Below are 25434 nucleotides of genomic sequence, written 5' to 3' on the forward strand. Positions count from 1 at the left end.
ATTTTGATTGGATGTGTTTTGGGAAATCGTGGGCGTGAGAGGGGTGTTAGTCGCCTTCTAATCACTTTCGAGTATTAAAAACGGCAGAAGCCACTCCAGTTTCCAATTGAATGAGTGCTTTTCGAAGTTTTTACGACAATTTCTTCGATACGAAGTTCCCTGCTCTAAAGGAAAAAATTAATAAATAGTACATTGTGCCAACATCGTTCTTATATGCCCCCAGGCCATAACTTAAAACCCTTGCCCTGATGGTTGCGGGGGAGTATCCTCCTCTTTACCCAGTTCCCGGTTCTTGTCTCGTTCTCGAGTGTCCCCGTTCTTTACTTAGGCAGCGCAATCCTGCTGCCTATGATTTATACAACAACTTTGGGGGCATAACTTGCAACCCTTGCACTGAGGGCTCGGGGGGGGTTATCATCCTTAAAGACCTAATTTCCAGAACGTTCAACTACTTTGAACAAAATGGATATCTCAAAATTTTGATTGGATGTGTTTTGGAAAATGGTGGGCGTGAGAGGGGCGTTAGTCGCTATCCAATCACTTTCAACTATTAAAAAAGGTAGTAACCTTTTCAATTTCCAATTGAATGAGCCCTTTTGAAGTTTCTACGACAACGCTTTCAATAAAAACTTTATATGCTCCAGGGTGTAACTTACAACCCTTGCCCTGAGGGCTGTGGGGGGGGAGGGGTTGTCATCCTTAAAGAACAAATTTCCAAAACTTTAAACTACGTTGAATAAAATGGCAATCTAAAAATTTTGATTAGATGTGTTTGGGGAAAAGGTGGGCGTAAGAGAGGGGTTAGTTGCCCTCAAATCACTTTTGACTATTAGAAAGGGTGCTATCCTTTGAATTTCAAACCGCATGAGCCCTTTTTCAAGTTTCTATGACAAAGATTTCAATAAAACCTTATATGCCCCCAGGGCATAACTTATAATCCTTCCCCTGAGGATTGTGGGGGAGTGTCTCCACAAAAATATACTTTCTATCTGGAAATCAACTACGCTGAACAAAATGGCTATCTAAAGATTTTTATTGGATGTGTTTGGGGGAATGGTGGGAGTGGGAGGGGCTAGTTGCCCTCGAATCACTTTTGACTATTAAAAAAGGCACTAGCCCTTTGAATTTCCAATCAAATGGGTCCGTTTTGATATTTCTATAACAATATCTTCTATAAAAACCTATTGTGCCCCCGGGGCGTAACTTAAAACCCTTGCCCCGAGGGTTGTGGGGGAGGGTCCTCCTGAAAAATATATTTTGTATGGGGAATTTAACTACGCTGAACAAAATGGCTATCTAAAAATGTTTATTGGATGTGTTTGGGGGAATAATGGGCGTGGGGGGGGGGGGGAGGCTAGTTGCCCTCCAATCACTTTCGATTATTAAAACGGGTACTACCCCCTTCGAATTTCCAATCGATTGAGCCTGTTTTAAAGTTTCTACGACAGCGCCTTCTTTAAAAACCTTATATGCCCCCAGGACACAACTTAAAACCCTTGCCCTGAGGGTCTTGGGGAGTTTTCTCCTCAAAAACATATTTTCTTTTTAAATGAAAAAGTTTTTGATGAAAAAAAAAATTGATTGAAACTGTAGGGGAAAAAATACTATATACTCCTTGGAAATCTAGTTCACTGTCAGTTTATTTTCAACCTTGTTTGGGAATGGAACAGTCAGATCCTATTAGAAGCGTATCAAGAGGCTATGATGTAGAAAAAAATATCGTCAGCTGCCTTTTTAAAAGATATTGAAGGATACAAAATGGTATTTATACTGTACGTCTATAGTTCACGGTCAATTTTTTTTATGAACATCCATCTACGAAAATCCATTCAAGAATGAGACATTCAAAGCCTGTTGGAAGTTTAAGAGATTATAAGGTTGAAATCAATAAAATGTCGGCTTTCTTTTTCATGACAGATATTGAGAGGGACAATTATTTTTTAAGCAAGTTTTTAAATCATATTTCATTATCAAAATATTCTAATAATAAGGACAAAAAGACATTTACTAGCTTTAAAAAATTAAACAATTATGCTTGACAACAAATAAACTTATCTATATCTCAAAAGAAGCACAAACCACCAGTCTTCCCCACGTACTGGATATAAAAAATTACATGTTTTCGTTTGAAAATCGAAAAAAAAATCCTTGCCCTCTCCCTCTATACATTCTTGTGAATTAGGGTTGGCGTCAATGCAAACAATATTAAACGTTTTGGAAATGGGACCCTTAAATTTGTAAAAAAAAAAAAATCTTCAAGACTAAGTTAAAATTTTAAAACGAATAAGAAATTGAGCAGTATTTTTTTCAGGAACCAAGATTTTTCTGGATATCATGTCTGTGTTGCACCATCTAATTCAAGCAGTGGATATCCAGGCTTTTACACAAAGGAGGCAGATTTTGGGTTTGCAGGAAGAAAAATAAGATCTATCCAAAAGGACTGCTTTCCCTAAAAAAACAAAATTAGAACAAACTTTTTGACACATGATCGAATGAAAATTAAATAAACGTGTTATAAGCATAGAAACAGAATTATAGAATATAAATTTAGAGAATGAGCATATGAATAAAGTCAATTTTCCATTTTTGAAACGCAACACTTTCTATTAACAATTGAGTTCTTTGTTATGTGAATTAGCATAAATTTTATTTTACACTTTTTGTATTGCTGTGGACGATCAGAATAAATATCCTTCTTAGAAATCTCTTTCAGCTGAACTGTGAGCTGAATTGTTGCTGGACCTACATTGTAGCTGTAGCTTTCTTTTAAAATCCTTATTATAACACTGAGTTTATTCATGATTGATCTACCAAATTTAGGGTTTGAATTGTCAAATTTGATAAACGAATCACTAAACAGCAAGTTTCCTCTTTGATTACTGGGCACCCAGGGCCCTAGTTCACCCAAGAACAAAAATAAAGTTTTCATGCCATAAAAGTTCTATAAATACCACCCAACATCTAGTTAAGAAAATACTGCTTTCATCAATACCTTTATAAACCTTTTATTGTCATGAAGCCCAGCTGTTTCGAGTATCAGAAATTCCATATGCATTATAAGAAGTTGTTGCACTTTTTTATGCATCTGCGAAGAGAAATTATGTCTTGAATAAGGTTATGAAAGCTAAGCTCATCGGAATGTGTAAGACGATGTGGATCGAACGGCACGAATCACTCATGCAGTTTGTGTCTGAAGTTCCAATAATGATCAAGTCTTTGGAACACATTAGTCACTGGAGTGAATCAGCAACCGCTTCGAAGACAAAGACGCTTGTGACAGCGTTACATAGTGTGAAATTCGTGGTTTCCCTTCAGTGTCTGCGCAGCAGTTTCGCAGTGACCTTGCCTCTTAGTCGGCTATTCCAGAGGAAGACTTTGAACTTGGGTGCTGCCAATGGCCATGTTTCCGATCTTTTAGATATTCTGGAAAAACGAAGGGAAACGTTTGACGAAGAGTTTGCATTAGTATTAGAGCAAGTAAAAGAATTGTCAGATGAAATCCAATTGTCTGTTGAAGTTCCAAGGATTACACAAAGACAAGTTCATCGAAATAATCCTCCTCCTACTATGCTTGAAGAATATTACCGACGTACTGTTTTTCTACATATACTCGACTCAGTCATAAGTGACTTAAAGAGCCGATTCTCAAGAAACACACTGAACTCTTTCCGGTATACCGTACTGCTGCCATCTAATATTGCGAATTTTACTAATTATTTGCTGCAATCTTCCATCAAAGAGATCTCTAGCATGTGCGGTCAACTTCTTGGCTTAACCGTATGTCTATCAGCGCAACGCTTGTTTTGGCAGAAGCACATGTGTGGAGAATTAAATGGCGTCGGTTTAAAAGAGAAGGAGGTATTTTTCCTTGTTCAGCGGAAGAAACTACCAAGGAATGTGACAGAGACCTATATCCTATATCAGCTCACTTCTTGCTATTTTCATACCTCAGTGAGCGTGGCATCTGCCTAGCGTAGCTTCTCAACTTTACGCAATCTGAAAACCTGGCTCAGAGCACAAATTGGGCAGACTAGACTTAGTGGTTTGGCCTTCCTTAATGTGCACCCTGACATCGATATCAGCATTGATAGGGTATTCGACAGGTTTGCGAACAAAGGACCCAAGGAAGCTTGAATTTTTCTTATAAACGAGAAAATATTTTTTCTCTTAAAAAGAACCTTTAAGTTGTCAGTTGATCAAGTACAATTTTTTGTAAGCATTATTGTAATGTGTGAGACCCCCTTTTTCGTTAAATAAGAGACCGACAGGGACACTTAATAGGCGAAATAAATCAGCTTTGTTTGGCCGAAAAAAGGACACTACCCCAACTCTTTTCGGTAAGAACCCCCCCCTAAAACGAAAGGCTGGATCAGCCCCTGACTGGAGGTAAGAAATTTTCTTCAAAATCAAGAAGCAGTTCATGTTCTATTCCTTTGTGTTAATGGTGTAATTTCAGGGGCGTAACTTTCTATTGGGCAGGGGGCAACTAGAACTCGGTTTGTCCCCTTCCCCCGACCTGAGTTTCCCCCAGCTGAAATTTAGTTTCTTTATAAACATTGTCAAAACTAAGATTAGCCGGCATAAATCAAGCATCAACTGAAATGGATCAGTTTTCTTTAGTATATATTTACCTTTATAGTATTATAAAGTATCTCAATAGTTCTTTTAATAGCACTATATAGTACTTTCATTATACCAAATGGCTCATTTTTTCAGTTTTTACTGTAATTTTCATTTGTTTTAGAAAAAATGGCTCCAACTTCGTTGGAGCAGTCGTTGGAGCCGTCGTGGGGGGGGGGGGGGGGGGGGTAGTTGCCCCCAATTATTTGGAGGAATAATTATTATGCAACTTAAAAATTGTTGCACGTACTGCTGATGGACTAATGTGCTGAAAGCCAAGACAGACTGTCTCAGTGACAGGCAAAGCTGGCATTAACCCTTTTTTAGAATAGTATAAACTGATGTCATTTCACTTGTTGATAGATAATCTATCCTGTCCGTCTATCTGTTGCTCGTACCGGTAACACTTAAAGTGTTACTGGTATCCCTAATCCCTTAAAGTCTTAATAATTTTTTGATTTATTAAAGTTAAAAAGTGAAATCGTTTAAAATGTTTTTTCTTCAGTAAAGTGCCAATTATTTTCTGGCCTTGAGAAAATTTAGGGATTGTCAGCCCTATTTATACTAATTTCTGCTTGTTTTGAGTTTGACTCGGTTATTTATTGTAATTTCTGTTCGTTTTGGGTTTCATTTATTTATCAATGCTAATTTGTGGTAGTTCCGCGCTTGATAGATTATTTGATTTTATTTTTGCTCATTTTTATTTAATGGAGTTGCTTGGATACACTTACGCTGTTTTGATTTGGTTAAATTTTACGAGCAGAAGTAGCCCCAAAACTTTGAACATAATGCCATCAGTCGTTCTTGGGATACTGCTGAGATGCCTTATTGGGAATTGGCATTATCATAGTGCATTTTGATTTTATCTTAAGGCAACATTTAGTTTTTAAACATAATGGAAAAATGGGAGGGTGGGCGTGGGAGGGTGGGAGTGGAAGGGGATTAGTTGCACTCCAATCACTTTTGACTATTAAAAAGGGCTCGACCAATCACTTTCTATTTTTAATCGAATGAGCCCTTTTCGAAGACACAGTCGCGATGAAATTTCGTACGTCGCCGAACTTCGCAGCAAGTTATTGTCTATTCCTGCGACTAGTGTGACCGCAGAAAGACTATTTTTGGTGGTAGGCCTGATAGTGACAATGATAGTGACTTAGAAGAGAAATGGCCTCAGTCCATATAGAGTGGATAAGTTGATTTTCATTCACGATAACTATAGCCACATCCCGCTGTTCTGATATACTTCTGAAGTTTTCCTGAAGGATTTTTTTTTACGCACTAATATCCATAGATAAATGATGAATTTTGTGATACGGTATTCGAAGTTTTGTATACAGTAATTTTTGAGGAATAAAAATAATACTAATTTTGATTATTAACTCTTTTAGAAATACATAGCTCTTAGATATTTCAACTATACTGCAAGGATTCTGAAATGCCACAGCCATTTCGTTTTTACCAGATTTCTACTTCTCTTGATGAATAATGAAGAAGACCAGTGTCCAGCAAGTGACTCGCAAAGTTTCTACCTCATGAATAGGTAGAATATCTTGTAAATAAAAATTGGTTTTGAGGAAGACTAAAATCTATTCTCTTATAGGTGCGACGCCGGGGACTAGTAGTAATTGTAATAGCAGTGGTGGCAAACAAATATTAAACTTTATACGCCCCTAGGACATTGATTACAGCCCATGCCCTGAGGGTTTTTTTTGGGGGGGGGAGGGTTGTCATCCTCAAAGACCTAATTTCCAGAAATTTAAACTATGTTAAACAAAATGGCCTTCTCAAAAATTTTGATTCAATGTGTTTGGGGAAATGGCGGGTGTGATGTTTTTACTTTTATAACTTTAATAAATATAATAATATTAACATTTTGATTACTAAATATCAGTATATGTATATTAAACTGACTATGCGCATTCATGTGTTTTTTTTTCAGTAAAGTGCAAATTATGTTCTGGCCTTGGGAAGGAATAATAAAATCTTATATGCCCCCAGGGCATAACTCTTGCCCTGAAGACTGTTGGGGGAGTGTCGTGCTCAAATGTATAATTTCCTGAACTTTAACTGCGTGGAACAAAATGGCTATCTCTAAAATTTGATTGGATGTGTTTGGGGAAATGGTGGGCGTGGAAGGGGTGTTAGTTGTCTTCCAATTACTTTCGACTATTAAAAAGGGGCACAAGACATTTCAATTTCTAATCGAATGAGCCCTTCTTGAAGTTTCTCCGAAAATGCGTTCTATAAAAACTTTATATGCCCCCAATGCATTACTTAGAACCCTTTTCCTGAGGGCTGTGAGGGGGTTGTTATCCTCACAGACCTAATTTCCAGAACTTTCTACTAATTTGAACAAAATGGCTGTCTCAAAATTTTGATTGGATGTGTTGGGGGGAATGGTGGGCGTGAGAGGGGGGTTAGTTACTGTCCAATCACTTTCAAATATTAAAAAGGGCACTAACCCTCTCAATTTCCAATTGAATGAGCCCCGTTCGAACTTTTTACGACAACTCTATCATTAAAAACATTATATGCCCCCAGGGCAAAACTTACAACCTTTGCCCTGGGGACTCTGGGGAGTTTGTCATCCTTAAATACATAATTTCCAGAACTTTCAACTACGTTGAACAAAATGGCTATCTCTAAACTTTAATTGAACATGTTTGGAAAAATGGCGGGCGTGAGAGGGGGGTTAACTACTCTCCACTCACTTTCGACTATTAAAAAGGGCAATTTCAATTTCCAATCAAATGATCCCCTTTTGCAATTTTTACACCTACTTTCTGTATAAACCTTATATGCCCCCAGTACATAACTTACAACCCTTGCACTGAGGGCTCTGATGGGGTTATCATCTTAAAAGACCTAATTTCAAGAACTTTTGACTACGTTGAACAAAATGGATATCTCAAAATTTTGATTGGATGTGTTTGGGGAAATGGTGGGCGTGAGAGGGGGGTTAGTTGCCCTTCAATCACTTTCGATTATTAAAGGGCACTAGCCCTTTCAATTTTCAATTGAATGAGCCCTTTTAGATGTTTTTACAACATCGCTTTCCCCCTGAGGGTTTTTACAACATCGCTACAGCTGTTACCCTGAGGGTTGTGGGGGGATGGGTTGTCATCCTTAAAGACCTAATTTTCAAAACTTTCAACTGCGTTGAACAAAAGGGCTATCTAAAAATTTTGATTGGATGTGTTTGAGGAAAAGGTGGGCGTGAGAGGGGGGTTAGTTGCCCTCAAATCACTTTCGACTATTAAAAAGGGCACTAGCCCTTTGAATTTCCAAGCGAATGAGCCCTTTTTCAAGTTTCTACGACAAAGATTTCACTAAAAACCTTATATGCCCCCAGGGCATAACTTATAACCATTGCCCTGAAGACTGTGGGGGGAGTGTCCTGCTCAAAGGTATAATTTCCTGAACTTTAAACTGCGTGGAACAAAATGGATCGTGGCTTGTACAGCATTATTCATTTCAGAACTAAAGGGAGACGAGCGTAATTCCACGGGTGGCACGGGAGAAAGGATTCGCAACTGATTTAACTGCATAATTAGGGTGTCAATAGTAGCTGTTTTTTGTCAGTTAAGTTCTGAAGGTAACATATATCAGATTGGAATGATTCGGGGGCATTTCATAGCGGTGATGGTTCCTTCTGAATAGCTGATAGTTGATTCTCAAGAACGGATCACCTGATAGTTAAACCAGAGATTTCACTCACGTGTTCAACGTAAACAATTTGTGTATGGGGTTTTATCCTTACTGATGGGCCTAGTTACTGTCTTATTTTGGGGATTAGAAGTCCTTGGTGTGACTATGGGTGTATTTTTGATAAAGGATCCAGGTCTAGGGCTCACTTGTGGCTTAACTTTGCACAGAATTTTCACACCGTAGGTAATTGAAGGTAAAGTGGGTAAGTCACAATTTAAGCACAATCATAGCGGTAGTTTCTCTCTTGCTCAAAGCGTGATCCGTGCACACTTAGGATGCGCACATTGACTACATTTGGTGCACTGCACTGTCCCACTTGTTGCTGGGTTTCTACATTCAGGACAGTAATATTTAGGCATAATTAACTTAGAAAGACTAGGTGCTGTGCACTAGTCCTGATGCGCAGGTTTGGCTGCGACACTCAAAGCCTAAAAAATGCCTATATTACGTATGTGAGACCTCTACTCGAATATGCCGTCGCTGTCTGGGGACCTTTTGTCCAGAGCACCCACTACCTTTGCGATGACCTTGAATCTTTGCAGAAACGAGCTGTTAACATAATCGTTGGTAACAGAAGTGACGACTACAACAAACTCTTGCAAGAACTGAACATTGAATCTCTCAGCGACAGACGATTATCACTGATCATTTCCCTCGGCAAGTCACTGCTATCTTCTCCCCATCACAGACTGATCCTCCCACCTGATGCTCCTGTTAACCAAAGAACCAGATCCCAGTCGAAGCTACAACCCCCTGTCTGCAGGACCAACCGCTACAAAAACACGTTTGTCCCCTTTTTCGTAGAAGCATACAACAAGACTTAGTGTTATTTGAATTCACGTGTTAGTGTTTTTATAGTGTTATTTGTATTTTTTTTTTTTTCATATTGTTGTAAATACGACATAAATTAGCCATGGCTACGCTGTTCGATCTTAATAAACCTATGTCTATGTCTAAGCTGATAGGGAGGAGGACTACCTCAAACCCGACCAAAACCATCTTCACCCGGGTTAAAAACGACAGAAATTCTCTACCTGTTGTGCGGAGGTTCAATATCCAAAATATCCATCATGTTCATATTTATAGACCAAAATTGTAGATTAGATATACAAATGTCAAACAACGCCACTGCGCGTAAAGAGAATTCAAACAGCACCTTTCTGCGTGCAAGTCAAATGAAGACTGAGTCTTAGAGGCATGTTACTCTTTACTTGCAGCTCCTCTTTGTGAATTTGCTTAAAATTTAAGAAAATGTTAAATGTTTACTTAACAGTTTATCTTTTTGTGTGAATGTCTACTACAATTCTGTGCATGCATAAAATTGTTACAATGAAATATTCCTTCCCTATCTCGATATATGTTTTGTAAATAAATTTAAAAAACTTTTTCGACAAGATATGTTTTAAAAAAAAGTGAAGAACTCCATTAAAGCAAAAATGAGCAAAACTAAAATCAAATAATCTACCAAGTGTAAAACTACCACAAATCACCATCAATAAACAAATGAAACCCAAAACGAACGGAAATTACAATAAATAACCGAGGCAAACTCAAAACAAGCAGAAATTAGTATAAGTAGGGCTGACAATCCCTATATCTTCTCAAGGCCAGAACATAATTCGCATTTTGCTGAAGAAAAAACATTTTAAATGATTTCACTTTTTAACTTTAATAAATAAAAAATTATTAAAATTTAAGGGATAAATATCTGCAAATCTATATTAAACTGACAATGCACATTAATTTTGTGTTACGGGTACGAGCAGCAGATAGACGGGACAGGGTAGATTATCTATCAACAAGTGAAATGACATCATTTTATACAATTCTAAAAAAGGGTTAATCCCAGCTTTCCCTCTCACTGAGACTGTATGTTTTGGCTTTCAGTCCATTAGTCCATCAGCAGTACGTGGAACAATTTTTAAGTTGCATAATAATTATTCCTCCAAATAATTGGGGGCAACTATCCCCCCACGACGGCTTCAATGACGGCTCCAACAAAATTTCAGCTGGGGGAAACTCAGGTCGGGGAAGGGGGACAAACCGAGGTCTAGTTGCCCCCTGCCCCATAGTATATTACGCCTATGAAATTACTCCATTAACACAAAGGAATAGAACATGCACTACTTCTTTATTTTGAAGACAATTTCTCACCTCCAGTCAGGGGCAGATCCAGCCTTTCGTTCTAGGGGTGGGGGCCGATTCTTACCGAAAAGAGTGGGGGTAGTGTCCTTTTTTTCGGCCAAACAAGGCTGAGTTATTTCGCGTTTTAAGTGTCCCTGTCGGTCTCTTATTTAACGAAAATAGGGTTTTCATACATTACAAAAATGCTTACAAAAACTGTACTTGATCAACTGACAGCTTAAAAAACATTTTTAAGAGAAAACTTCTTTTCTCGTTTACAAGAAAAATTAAAGCTTCCTGGGTCCACTGTTCGCAAACCTGTTGATTACCCTGTCAATGCTGATATCGATGTCACGGTGCACATTAAGGAGGGCCAAACCACTGAGTCTATTTTGCTCCATTTGTACTCTGAGCCAGGATTCCAGTTTGCGTAAAGTTGAGAAGCTACGCTCGGCAGATGCCACGCTCACTGGAAGATTTATGAAAATAGCAAGAAGTGAGCTGTCACAAGGACATAGGTCTCTATCACATTCCTTTGCAGTTTGTTCTACTCAAAGAGGATAAAGACCTCCTCCTTTTTTAACACGAAGCTATCTACTGCTTCAGATCTACACTTCTGCCGAAATAAGCGTTGCGCTGGTAGACAGCACAGTTAAGCCATGAAGTTGACCGCTCATGCTAGAGATCTCTTTGATGGAAGATTGTAGCAAATCGTTAGTACAATTCACAATATTTGATGACAGTTGTACGGTATACCGGAAAGAATTCAGTGTGTTTCTTGAGAATCGGCTCTTTAAGTTACTTATGACTGAGTCGAGCATAGGTAGAAAAACAGCACGTCGATAATATTCTTTCTTCAGGCATAGTATGAGGAGGATTATTTCGATGAACCTGTCTTTGTGTAATCCTAGGAACTTCAACAGACAATTGGATTTCGTCTGAAAATTCTTTTACTTGCTCGAATACATGCGAACTCTTCGTCACACGTTTCCCGTCACTTTTCCAGAATATCTAAAAGACCGCAAACATGGCCATTGGCAGCACCCAAGTCCAAAGTCTTCTTCTGGAATAACCGACTAACAGGCAAGGTCACAGCAAAAATACTGCGTAAACACTGATGGGAAACCACGAATTCCGCACCATTTAACACTGTTACAAGTGTCTTTGCCTTCGGAGCGGTTACTGATTCACTCCAGTGACTGATGTGTCCGAAAGACTGGATGATTTTTGGAAATTCAGACACAAACTGCATAAGTGACTCGTGCCACTCGATCCACCTCGTCTCCCACATTCCCGTGAGCTTAGCTTTCAGAACCTTATTCAAGAGGTAATTTCTCTTCGCAGATGCATCAAAAAATGCAACAACTTCTTATAATGCCTATGGCATTTCTGATGCTCGAAACAGCTGGGCTCCTTGACAATAAAAAATTCAGGACGGGGTTAAAGCAGGAACAACGAGACGCGTTTTTAGCTTTTTCTGAATTTCCACTACAGTACCACAGTTATTTGATACCATGATTGCACATCCATCCGTCCCGATTCCAACACAGTCAAGTAGATTCAAACCCATTTCTTCCAATAGGCTTAGAACTAACTGGTCAATCATTTTTCCGTTGACAGTCGGCCCTTTGTCTGCAGCAGAACTTTCAAAGGTGGCATGATGAATGTCAACAAAACCTATGAAGTCCTCGCGTCTATGGTTATCAAAGGCATAGAAGAGAGCTAAACTAAGTTCCGATGAATGTGACAAATCTGTTGTCTCATCGAAAATGATGCTGTAATACCTTGCTGACTTTACTCTCTCTAGAATAACCCCTATGACTTCTTTTCCACAACACTTACTGAACTGGTTTTGAGTTGTTTTGCTGATATAGGTAGCATTTTGTCCAATGTTTTCAGTTGTTCCTTTAATTTACTGTCACCACTTTCAACACGATAACGTAGTAGTTCTTGGAAGTTTTCCTTTGCTGGAAAGCGGCACGTCATCCAAGTTTAAGTTACCATCATCCTGATGGCCCCTCAGTCAAATATTCTGCCTTCCTAGAAATATTATTGATTCCAGAATCGGCGTAAGCCTCTCTCTGTTTTATGTTACTTGCTTCATTCGCTGTTCGTTAACGCAGTTATTTAGAGATTCGTGCGAAGAATGGTAGGCTGTTAGAAAGACTTTCCAGCTTCTACTGCGTCACGATGATACTGGGAAGTATCATGTACTGTCAGGTCACTATCTTTTCCCAGTAACTTAGCAAATTTTGTGACAGGCTTTGTGACCAGCTTTTGTAAGGCAACCTGTCTTCTTGAACCCCTGCTATCCCCAGTTACAACAACGAGGCAGTATTTACAAAAAAAGGCCTTTCTGGGCAGCGGAATATACAAGCCAGAGTAAACTCTGCAAATGAAAGTCGTTTAAGTACCTTTTTTCATCTTTCCTCCACTTTAAATGAATATAATGTGGCATTTGGTATTCAATCGGCAGTTACCATGGTCTCTCCAGAAGCTTGCACTTTATTCGGTCGTCAATGGCATGTATTGTTCTGATGGGGATCCCAATATTGTTTTCTGGAAACAGGATAGGGGCGGGAATCTTTCTGGATGATCACTCTGAACACTTACGGGGTTAACGAAGATTGCAAAGTGTCCGAAATTTGTCCATGTTCGCCACTTCCAACAAAACTAATTGAAGATCTACTTGCAGTTATAGTTACACTATCCGTTCTCCGAGAGTTTGAAATGACAAATCTGTCAAGCGTCTTTTGTGCGCGTTTTCCCGACATTAATATCACTTAAATAAAGAAAGTCTTCGTGACAGACGCATATTCAAATTTCACAATGCACTGGAATGAAACGTTTGTTTTGACGTTTCAGAACATTCAGGTCCGATTGTGTTGCGTCTTAAACAGGGAGGCGACTAGCCAGAACTAGCTGAAATTTACCGGGTAAACTGTTGCTATAGTATGAGGTTAGAAATACTCTAAGAGGAAAAGCTGTAGACCACTACAACTGCTACAAAAGCGGCTAGAAAATAAAAAAAAATTATTATCCTTTTTACTACCATTTTTTGGAAGATTACAACTATTATCCTTTTTTGGTCAAGTATCTTAGCTGATTTATTTATTGCATTGATTTGCCTGTTATCAATATTTTTGCCATTTTCCTTGACTGAATGTCAAAACCAGATCCACCTGGCCCCACTTAGAAGGGGGCCAGTCAAAATATATACTTTGATTTATTATCGTTTTTTTGGACCTTATGTCAATATTTTACATTTTGAATTTCCGCCGTATCGACATATGATCAGCCAAACTGCAAAATTACTCGTCATTTAGATAAAGACGTTGCTCAGTGCTGTTTCGAAACGTATTTTTCTGGTGTCAAACAGTTCGTACAAACACAGGTAACTTCAACCACCATTCCTTTTCAAATAAAATTAAGCAGCCTAATGGACAAATTGCCAGTAGGCCATTTTTGCAGGTGCCATAAGAACAAAGAAAAAAACCCTGAGCACAAACTTTTGAATTGTAAAATACTGGAAAAAAAAAAGTAAATCTCCTCAATTTGAAAATTAAACTAGGACTAAATTTAAACCCACTGACAGACGTAAAAACTTTTAACCCAATCTTCAAGAAGAGATTTTTTCATACATGGTTTCAAACTGTTAATGGATCTAAACCTACAACATCATATATATAGTAAGTCATTTTATTCCGAATTTATTGAACTGGACATACCCTACTATGATTATACCACATATTTTTACCTAGTTCGCTGATCTACATGTTTACATATTCATCCATATTTTGAATACTTATAAGCAGTGGTTACAATAACGCCGTTTACTATGATAGTAACGTAATTTTTTTGACTAAAAAATTTACATCGTAAGTCAAAATCTCATTCAGTCACAAGTTAATTGCCCCTAGAAGAAGCCAACAAATTTATCACTAGAAAAAAAAAGAAAAAATCAAAGACTGGGATACATTGTCACCTCAACCCAGAAAGAAGAGGGGCAAATAATCTAATTCTCAGAACGAAAGTCTTGATTATTTACAGTTGATTGAACGTAATATAAAAAGTTTTAGAGTCTAGTTACAGTAGTTTGAACATGCGTTAATGCAGACTTCCGTAAGTGCAGTAAAACAAAAACAAAAATATTATAGCCTGTCTAGGGGGATGATCGCCCCCATCACCCCCTCTGGATCGCCACTGCCTCCAGTGTGGTATCACAGAACGCACGTTTTGTTATCTGAAAATCAGGTTCTTTCAAAAGAAGTTCCTCTGAATCTTCTCGATGTCTACATGGAAACTTTTAATTTGGTTCCTTTTTTGTCTAGCTACAAAATCTCGCAATAAATTTATGAACAGGCAACGCTGTATTTGTTGTAATTTGAAGAAGTAGAAATAAAAAAAGTTTTGGGAACTAGGCCTAGAGGAAAGGGACAAGATGAAATTGCTGCTTCTAATTTTGCTGGGGCTTGTGGGAATTGTCTTTTCTGTGGAGCTGACGTTTGAAGTCCAAGATAAAGGGTCTGAATGTTTTTATCAAGACTTAACAAAGGGAGAATCAAGTACCATAGAATTTCAGGTAATAAAGAATTTCAGTAAACTGATTTTATAACACATAGGCTATTCACAGCTCCAAAAAGAAATGTAGGTCATCATTTGATTTTCTGCCAAAATCCTGGTTTAGCTACTTTTTTCTATCTTGGAAAAGGGTTTGGCTAGGAAGATTAAACTTTCAGAGATGAGTCAACATCCCTGTGACATACTTCACCTAGGCCTACCTTCACTCCTTCTCTCTCTAGTGGGCAGTGACATTTGATGACCTTTTAAAATTGTTGTGTTATAAAAATGAAACCTTGTAAAATGGATCTTTTTCTTAGTCTAAATGAAGTAGGCTACAACAAAACTGTTTTCAGCTTCACAACTTTGCTCTATCCCAATTTATGAGGTTTCAAAGATATGCAAATACATTTCTTAAATTGGTAAATTTTTCATTGTTCTTATTAGCCTATTGACTTACAAATAGAGTAGCCTAGGCCTAAACACACCACTCAATGCCTTTTTTATGCTCTTTCCAAATATAGGCCTAATAGGCCTAATCATTTTTGTTGGAAATGAATTTTACCCCCACCCCTATATATACCAATTCAGGGTATATATTTGCACATTAGGGGGGTAGGGGGAAGTTTAAACTTACCTCTCATTTACATCAGAAATAAAATTGGGTTAGTTTTTTCCCTATTTTTTCCTCTTAGACAAGTACATAGTCACCAGTATTCACTTCTTCATAGTCAATGTTTCCAACAACATCTGCATACATGCTTTCATCATCTGAGTCACTTGGATAGAATTCAGTAAAATTCTACTTTAGTTACTTTTGGCTATCTTGGAAAGGGGTTGGGTTTGGAAAATGAAACTTTCAGGGATGGATCTACATGCTAAGGTATGTCCCAGGAAGGTACTTTGAAGTACCTATCTCCACTCCTCCCCCCTCTATATAATGTAAATTATTGCACGTTACTAGCTGTTTTGGCTCACATTTCATCCTATATTACTATCATAATTATAAATCACTGCTTACCTTACACAACTTCAGCTTTTAACCTTGTTCATTAAACTATATTCCAAACTCCTGTTTTCACTTAACAGTCATTGCTTTAACTTATTTACTATCTAGCTGACATTGCTTATGGAACCCATTTGTGATGTCACAAGTTTGCTTATCATAACCCCTTTAACAGTAGCATGCAGGTGCCATGGTGTAGAAGACAACTCTGTGTTGATAAGCCATTTAAACTTTATTAATTAGGGAAATGATTTGACAAGAGATAGACCAGTAAAAAAATCCAAATTGTTTTTAGAGGACAAATTATGTTATGAGAAGATGTTTTTATTTTTATAGGTCCATACGCTCATGAAGCTTTTTAAATATTTCTGAAGCACTAACTGATAGAGCGCCACAAACATCAGAATTGACTTTAGAGGACAAATTATGTCATGGAAAGATGTTTTTGAAATCCCCCTCCCCAAAACTCAAAATTTCTAAAATTCTACTTAAGAAGCTTTTTAAATATTTCTAAAGCACTAATAGATAGAGCACTACAAATATCAGAATTGACTTCAGAGGACAAATTATGTTATGGGAAGAAGTTTTTGAAATCCCCCTTCCCCCCACACTCAAAATTTTCTAAAATTCTACTTAAGAAGCTTTTTAAATATTTCTAAAGCACTAATAGATAGAGCACTACAAATATCAGAATCAACTTCAGAGGACAAATTATGTTATGGGAAGATGTTTTTAAACCCCCTTCCACCCAAACTCAAAATTTTACTTTAGAAGCTTTTTTAAATTTTACTAAAAACATCATACACGACTTTATATGACAAAATATTCAATTAAAAAGTGTCTATAAAATCCCCCTTCCTCCCATGTTCAAAATGTTCCAAAATTCTGCGTCAGAAGCTTTTTTATGTATTTCTTAATTAATAAGCTAGAGAGAGATAAAAACATCGAAGACGAATCTGAAGGATAATTTATGTTATGGTACGATGTTTTTGAAATCCCCCTTTGCCCCAAACTCAAAATTTTCCAAAATTCTACTTTAGAGGCTTTTCTAAATATTTCTAAAGCGCTATGACATAGAGCACTACAAACATCAGAACCAACTTTAGAAGACAAGTTATGTCATGGGAAGATGTTTTTGAAATCCCCCTCCCGAAAACTCAAAAATTTCTAAAATTCTACTTAAGAAGCTTTTTAAATATTTCTAAAGCACTAATAGATAGAGCGCTAAAAATATCAAAATCTACTTCAGAGGAAAAATTATGTTATGGGAAGATGTTTTTGAAATCCCCCTTCCCCCCAACCTCAAAATTTTCTAAAATTCTACTCTAGAAGCTTTTTCAATATTTCCAAAGCACTAATAGATAGCATCCTAAAAACATCAGAATAAACTTTAGAGGCCAAATTAGTTCTACAATAATTCCCCCTTCTCCCCAAACTCAAAATTTTTTTGAAATCCCTCTTCCCCCCAAACTCAAAATTTTCCAAAATTCTACTTTAGAAGCTTTTTTAAATATTTCTAAAGCGCTAAGACAGAGAGCACTACAAACAGCAGAATCAACTTTAGAGGACAATTTATGTCATGGGAAGATGTGTTTTTGAAATTCCCCTTTGCCTCAAACTCAAAAATTTCCAAAATTCTACTTTAGAAGCTTTTTAAATATTTCTAAAGCACTAAGACATAGAGCACTACAAACATCAGAATTGACTTTAGAGGACAAGTTATGTCATGGGAAGATGTTTTTGAAATCCCCCTTTGTCCCAAACTCAAAATTTTCAAATATTCTACTTTAGAGGCTTTTTTAAATATTTCTAAAGAGCTAAGACATAGAGCTCTACAAACATCAGAATCGACTTTAGAAGACAAGTTATGTCATGGGAAGATGTTTTTGAAATCCCCCCTCCCAAAAACTCAAAAATTTCTAAAATTCTACTCAAGAAGCTTTTTAAATATTTCTAAAGCACTAATAGATAGAGCGCTAAAAATATCAAAATCTACTTCAGAGGAAAAATTATGTTATGGGAAGATGTTTTTGAAATCCCCTTCCCCCAAACTCAAAATTTTCTAAAATTCTACTCTAGAAGCTTTTTCAATATTTCCAAAGAACTAATAGATAGCATCCTAAAAACATCAGACTCAACTTTAGAGACCAAAGTAGTTCTAAAAGAATTCCCCCTTCCCCCAAACTCAAAATTTTTTTGAAATTCCTCTCCACCTACAGATCAAAATTTTCCTAGAGTCCAGTTTCTAATCTTTTTTAAATATTTGTGATGCGCTATGAGATCTCGCGCTACACACACCGGAATCGACTGTAGAGGACAATTTAGGTCGTGAGAAGACGTTTTTGAAATCCCCCTTTGCCCTAAACTAAAAAATTTCCAAAATTCTACTTTAGAAGCTTTTTAAATATTCCTAAAGCAATAAGACATAGAGCACTACAAACATCAGAATTGACTTTAGAGGACAAGTTATGTCATGGGAAGATGTTTTTGAAATCCCCCTTCCCCCAAACTCAAAATTTTCAAAAATTCTACTTTAGTAGCTTTTAAAATATTTCTAAAGCACTAATAAATAGAGTGCTAAAAACATCAGAATCTACTTCAGAGGACACGTTATATCACGGGAAGATGTTTTTAAAATCCCCCGTCTCCCCAAAATAAGAATTTTCTAAAATTCTACTTTAGAAGCTTTTTAAATATTTCTAAAGCACTAATTAATAGAGGGCTACAAACATCAGAATTGACTTTATAAGACAAGTTATGTCATGGGAAGATGTTTTTGAAATCCCCCTCCCCAAAACTCAAAAATTTCTAAAATTCTACTTAAGAATCTTTTTAAATATTTCTAAAGCACTAATAGATAGAGCCCTACAAACATCAGAATTGACTTTAGAGGACAAGTTATGTTATGGGAAGATGTTTTTTAAATCCCCCTTTGCCCCAAACTCAAAATTTTCCAAAATTCTACTTTAGAGGTTTTTTTAAATATTTCTAAAGCGCTAAGACATAGAGCGCTACAAACATCAGAATCGACTTTAGAAGACAAGTTATGTCATGGGAAGATGTTTTTGAAATCCCCCCTCCCAAAAACTCAAAAATTTCTAAAATTCTACTCAAGAAGCTTTTTAAATATTTCTAAAGCACTAATAGATAGAGCGCTAAAAATATCAAAATCTACTTCAGAGGAAAAATTATGTTATGGGAAGATGTTTTTGAAATCCCCCTTCCCCCCAAACGCAAAATTTTCTAAAATTCTACTCTAGAAGCTTTTTAAATATTTCCAAAGCACTAATAGATAGCATCCTAAAATTATCAGAATAAACTTTAGAGGCCAAATTTATTCTACAATAATACCCCCTTCCACCCAAACTCAAATTTTTATTGAAATCCCACTTCCCCCCAAACTCCAAATTTCCCACAATTCTACTTTAGCAGCTTTTTTAATATTTCTAAAGCGCCATGACTTGGAGCGCTACAGACATCAGAATCGACTTTAGAGAACAATATACGTCATAGAAAGATGTTTTTGAAATCCCCCTTTGCCCCAAACTCAAAAATTTCCAAAATTCTACTTTAGAAGCTTTTTAAATATTTCTAAAGCAATAAGACATAGAGCACTACAAACATCAGAACTGACTTTAGAGGACAAGTTATGTCATGGGAAGATGTTTTTGAAATCCCCCTTCCCCCTAAACTCGAAATTTTCAAAAATTCTACTTTAGAAGCTTTTAAAATATTTCTAAAGCACTAATAAATAGAGTGCTAAAAACATCAGAATCAACTTCAGAGGACACGTTATATCACGGGAAGAGGTTTTTAAAATCCCCCGTCTCCCCAAAATAAGAATTTTCTAAAATTCTACTTTAGAAGCTTTTTAAATATTTCTAAAGCACTAATTAATAGAGGGCTACAAACATCAGAATTGACTTTATAAGACAAGTTATGTCATGGGAAGATGTTTTTGAAATCCCCCTCCCCAAAACTCAAAAATTTCAAAAATTCTACTTAAGAAGCTTTTTAAATATTTCTAAAGCACTAATAGATAGAGCCCTACAAATATCAGAATTGACTTCAGAGGACAAATTATGTTATGGGAAGATGTTTTTGAAATCCCCCTTCCCCCCAAACTCAAAATTTTACTTTAGAAGCTTTTTTTAATATTTCTAAAGCCTAAGACATAGAGCACTACAAACATCATTTTGTAGTTCTACATATTTCTAAAGCACTAATAGATAGAGCGCTACAAATATCAGAATCGACTTCAGAGGACAAATTATGTTATGGGAAGATGTTTTTAAAATCCACCTTCCCCCCAAACTCAAAATTTTACTTTAGAAGCTTTTTTAAATATTTCTAAAGTGCTAAGACATAGAGCGCTATAAACATCAGAATCAACTTTGGAGGACAAATTATGTTATGGGAAGATGTTTTTAAAATCCCTCTTGCCCCCAAACTCAAAAATTTCCAAAATCCTACTTCATAACCTTTTTAAATATTTCTAAAGCACTAATAGATAGAGCGCTACAAACATCAGAATTGACTTTAGAGGACAATTTATGTCATGGGAAGATGTTTTAGAAATCCCCCTTTGCCCCAAACTCAAAATTTTCCAAAATTCTAATTTAGAGGTTTTTTTAAATATTTCTAAAGTGCTAAGACATAGAGCACTACAAACATCAGAATCGACTTTAGAGGACAATTTATGTCATGGGGAGATGTTTTTGAAATCCCCCTTCCCCCAAACTCAAAATTTTCTAAAATTCTACTCTAGAAGCTTTTTCAATATTTCCAAAGCACTAATAGATGGCGCGCTAAAAACATCAGAATTGACTTTAGAGGCAAAATTAATTCTAAAATAATTCCCCCCAAACTCAAAATGTTTTTGAAATCCCCCCTTCGCCCCAAACTCAAAATTTTCCAAAATTCTACTTTAGAAGCTTTTTTTAAATATTTCTAAAGCGCTAAGACATAGAGCGCTACAAACATCAGAATCGACTTTAGAGGACAATTTATGTCATGGGGAGATGTTTTTGAAATCCCCCTTTGCCCCAAACTCAAAATTTTCTAAAATTCTACTCTAGAAGCTTTTTAAATATTTCCAAAGCACTAATAGATGGCGCGCTAAAAACATCAGAATCGACTTTAGAGGCCAAATTAATTCTAAAATAATTCCCCCGTCCCCCCAAACTCAAAAGTTTTTTGAAATCCCCCTTCATCCCAAACTCAAAATTTTCCAAAATTCTACTTTAGAAGCTTTTTTAAGTATTTCTAAAGCGCTAAGACATAGAGCGCTACAAGCATCAGAATCGACTTTAGAGTACAAGTTATGTCATGGGAAGATGTTTTTGAAATCCCCCTTTGCCCCAAACTCAAAATTTTCAAAATTCTTCTGTAGAAGCTTTTTAAATATTTCTGAGGCACTAAAAGATAGCACGCTATAAACATCAGAATTGACTTTAGAGGCCAAATTAATTCTACAATAATTCCCCCTTCCCCCAAACTCAATTTTTTTTTTAAATCCCCCTTCACTCCAAACTCAAAATTTTTTCAAAATTCCATTTTAGAAGCTTTTTTAAATATTTCTAAAGCACTAAGACATAGAGCGCTACAACCATCAGAATCAACTTTAGAGGACAAGTTATGTCATGGGAAGATGTTTTTGAAATACCCATTACCCATTGAAATTTTGATAAAACAACATTTTACCTTAATTTTCAGTTATCAGTTTCTTTTTCTCTGGCTTTAGTTCTGAAAACGCAATTTCAGTTATTTGAGCAGAATTTTAAGCCATATCATTGTTGCAAGTTATGTCATGGGAAGATGTTTTTGAAATACCCATTACCCATTGAAATTTTGACAAAACAACATTTTACCTTAATTTTCAGCTATCAGTTTCTTTTTCTCTGGCTTTATTTCTGAAAATCATTTGAGCAGAATTTTATGCCATATCAATGTTTTATTTCCAAAATTTAGGAAATGTATTTGCATTCAAAGTTTTTGAAATCCTCCTTACCATTCATCCCATTCCCCCTTCATACTCTAAAATCTGGTTGATAATTTGAAATTTGAAAAGCCTTATTTTCCACAGGGATATTTTTTTTTGGGGGGGGGGGGATTTTACTTGAGGGTATTTACCGTGGGGGGGATTTTCTGGGGGGTATTTGCCAAGAACAGCAAATTTGATGGTATGAGTTTGGGGGGAAGGGGGATTTCAAAAACATCTTCCCATAACATAATTTCTCCTCTGTAGTCGATTCTGATATTTGTAGCACTCTATCTATTTGTGCTTTAGAAATATTTTAAAAGCTTCTAAAATAGAATTTTTGAAAATTTTTAGTTTGGGGGGAAGGAGGATTTCAAAAACATAACTTGTCCTCTAAAGTCAATTCTGATGTTTGTAGCGCTCTATGTCTTAGTGCTTTAGAAATATTTAAAAAGCTTCTAAAGTAGAATTTTGGAAAAATTTGAGTTTGGGGCAAAGCGGGATTTCAAAAACATCGTCCCAGGACATAAATTGTCCTCTAAAGTTAATTATGATATTTGTAGCGCTCTATGTCTTAGCACTTTAGAAATATTTAAAAAAGCTTCTAAAGTAAAATTTTGGAAAATTTTGAGTTTGGGGCAAAGGGGGATTTCAAAAAAATTTTTGAGTTTTGGGGGAAGGGGGAATTATTGTAGAATTAATTTGGCCTCTAAAGTCGATTCTGATGTTTTTATCGCGCTATCTGTTAGTGCTTTGGGAATATTTTAAAAGCTTCTAGAGTAAAATTTTGAGTTTGGGGGAAGGGGGATTTCAAAAACATCTTCCCATGACATAAATTGTCCTCTAAAGTCGATTCTGATGTTTGTAGCACTCTATGTCTTAGTGCTTTAGAAATATTTTAAAAGCTTCTAAAATAGAATTTTGGAAAATTTTGAGTTTGGGGGGAAGGGGGATTTCAAAAACATCTTCCCATAACATAATTTGTCATCTGAAGTCGATTCTGACGTTTGTAACGCTCTGTGTCTTAGTGCTTTAGAAATATTTAAAAAAGCTTATAAAGTAAAATTTTGGAAATTTTTCAGTTTGGGGCACGGGGGATTTCAAAAATATCTTCCCATAACATAATTTGTCCTCTGAAGTTGATTCTGATATTTGTAGAGCTCTATCTGTTAGTGCTTTAGAAATATTTAAAAAGCTTCTTAAGTAGAATTTTAGAAATTTTTGAGTTTTGGGGAGGGGGATTTCAAAAACATCTTTCCATGAACATAATTTGTCCTCTAAAGTAAATTCTGATGTGCGCTCTATCAATTAGTGCTTCAGAAATATTGAAAAAGCTTCATGAGCGTATGGACCTATAAAAATAAAAACATCTTCTCATAACATAATTTGTCCTCTAAAAACAATTTGGATTTTTTTACTGGTCTATCTCTTGTCAAATCCTTTCCCTAATAATTAAAGTTTAAATGGCTTATCAACACAGAGTTGTCTTCTACTCCATGGCACCTGCATGCTACTGTTAAAGGGGTTATGATAAGCAAACTTGTGACATCACAAATGGGTTCCATAAGCAATGTCAGCTAGATAGTAAATCAGTTAAAGCGCTGACTATCAAATGAAAATAGGAGTTTGGAATATATTTAAATGAACAATGTTAAAAGCTGAAGTTATGTAAGATAAGCAGTGATTTATAATTATGATAGTAATATAGGATGGAATGTGAGCTAAAAAACTAGTAATGTGCAGTAATTTACCATTATATAGAGGGCGAAGGAGTGGAGGTAGGTACTTCAAAGTACCTTCCCGGGACATACCTTAGCATGTGGATCCATCCCTGAAAGTTTCATTTTCCTAACCCAACCCTTTTCCAAGATAGCCAAAAGTCACTAAAGTAGAATTTTACCTGGAATTCTTCTTCCATTTCATCCTGAATACTCTCTATAGTGTTAAAACTCGGACCTTTTTCCCTTTTTTGCTAATTTTTGCCTTGTTACTTCTCACTGTTTCCTTCCCTTAGCCTTTGCTGTTCATTCAGCAAAGTCTTTCATTAGTTGATTTCTAGCAGGTGTGTCAGTGGCTAAAATGCTCTTAGTCCTTTTGTGGTTGGTAATATTTATTCTGGCACTGGCCTTAGGGTGAGGAGAAATCTGTTCAAGGGAGATATTTGGGCATACAGGCATTTCTTCTCATAATTCTGAAGATGCACTTGGTTTAGACAGATCATTGCTTTTGTGAGGATTAATGCTCGGAGGGGCTGGTTCTGCACAATCAGAGACATAGGAACTCAAGAATTTGGCATCCATAAAAATATCACATTTGAAGGGATAGACTCCAGAAACTCTGAAGCCAGACTGAATAGTCTGCAGTCTGAAAGACTGTGGGAAAGCAGTGCCAAGCAGTTCATTAATATTATCAATCTTGATGAGCTGACCAGGATGGTTAAGCATCAACTCATCGACAGCTCCATTGTAGCCAGCTTTTAATGGTCCAAAGACAGATCTATCCAAGGGCTGAAGCTTGTGACTTATGTGTGGTGGGATAGTAAGTATCACAATTCCATTCAATTTCGCATATTCTACTGATTCCAGGCTTAAAGTGTTTAAAAAATTCTGGAAAGGTTTCAACAGTCATCCATCTGCTTACATAAGCAGCACCATTTGTGCCAGTAGGGGCACCAGGGACTATACAATCTTTGAAGTGAACACGCGGAAAGACCATAAAGGGGGGAATTGCTACACCTGTAGCACTAACTGCTCAACATACCGTTACAAGCTCACCCCTCTCAGCTGCTGATAGTTGACCAGCTTTCTTAGCACCTTATGGAGCTAACACTTTCTTAGGCTTCTGCACAGTTGTAAGACCAGTTTCATCAACATTCCATATAGCATAAACTTCAAATTTCTTCATTTCTAACACAGCTGATTAATTGTCCATAAACTTATTGACTGTTCTTGGATTGAATGCTGTTGCCCGAGCAATGCTCGTAACTTGAGGAGAACTGATAGACACACTTGGGTTTCTTTTCAGGAAGGACATAAAGCAATCTGCACCAGCAATTTTATTATTTTCCCAGCTGTCCGGAATCTTTTTCTTCTTCATTTTTGCAAACTGATAGGCCAGAATACGATATTGTTTTGGCTGAGTCCATAGTGCAGCTTACTAGCTTTTGTCAGATAATTAGCTAGATTGTTTTCTTCAATACCACTTAATATTTTTTTCATACCATTATCAGGTTGAAAAACCTCTGATTCTTTACTCTCAAGTTCATTTAAAGGCACTTCGTTCCAAAGTTCTACCCATCTTATCAGGCTTGCTCAAGGAATGCTAAGTTTCTTCTTGGAAACACCCCTGCGTATCATTAGCAAAGTGTCTTTAATTGTCTGCCCGTCTGTTAAGCCCTGGGTTGACTTTCTTAGTTAAGTTCTTGCCATCTGAAACA

General features: G+C 36.6%; 2 protein-coding genes across 2 annotated transcripts in view; both read left to right on the forward strand.

Annotated features, from left to right (window-relative positions):
- The window catches only part of LOC148940950 (uncharacterized), a 37692-nt gene extending 35027 nt beyond the window's left edge, over positions 1 to 2665 (forward strand). The window contains exon 3 of the mRNA XM_089105118.1: positions 2312 to 2665. Within this exon, the coding sequence (XP_088961244.1) occupies positions 2312 to 2453 (142 nt within the window). The 3' untranslated portion in view covers positions 2454 to 2665. The remainder of the gene's footprint in view (positions 1 to 2311) is intronic.
- Positions 2666 to 14869: 12204 nt separating this feature from the next.
- p24-1 (transmembrane emp24 domain-containing protein) overlaps positions 14870 to 25434 on the forward strand; it is a 34889-nt gene continuing 24324 nt past the window's right edge. The window contains exon 1 of the mRNA XM_089105613.1: positions 14870 to 15034. Within this exon, the coding sequence (XP_088961739.1) occupies positions 14894 to 15034 (141 nt within the window). The 5' untranslated portion in view covers positions 14870 to 14893. The remainder of the gene's footprint in view (positions 15035 to 25434) is intronic.

Source organism: Artemia sp. Qi Xiang Cuo, chromosome 19 (genome assembly GCF_049724085.1).
Source record: "Artemia sp. Qi Xiang Cuo chromosome 19, ASM4972408v1, whole genome shotgun sequence".
Lineage (NCBI taxonomy): Eukaryota > Metazoa > Arthropoda > Branchiopoda > Anostraca > Artemiidae > Artemia > Artemia sp. Qi Xiang Cuo.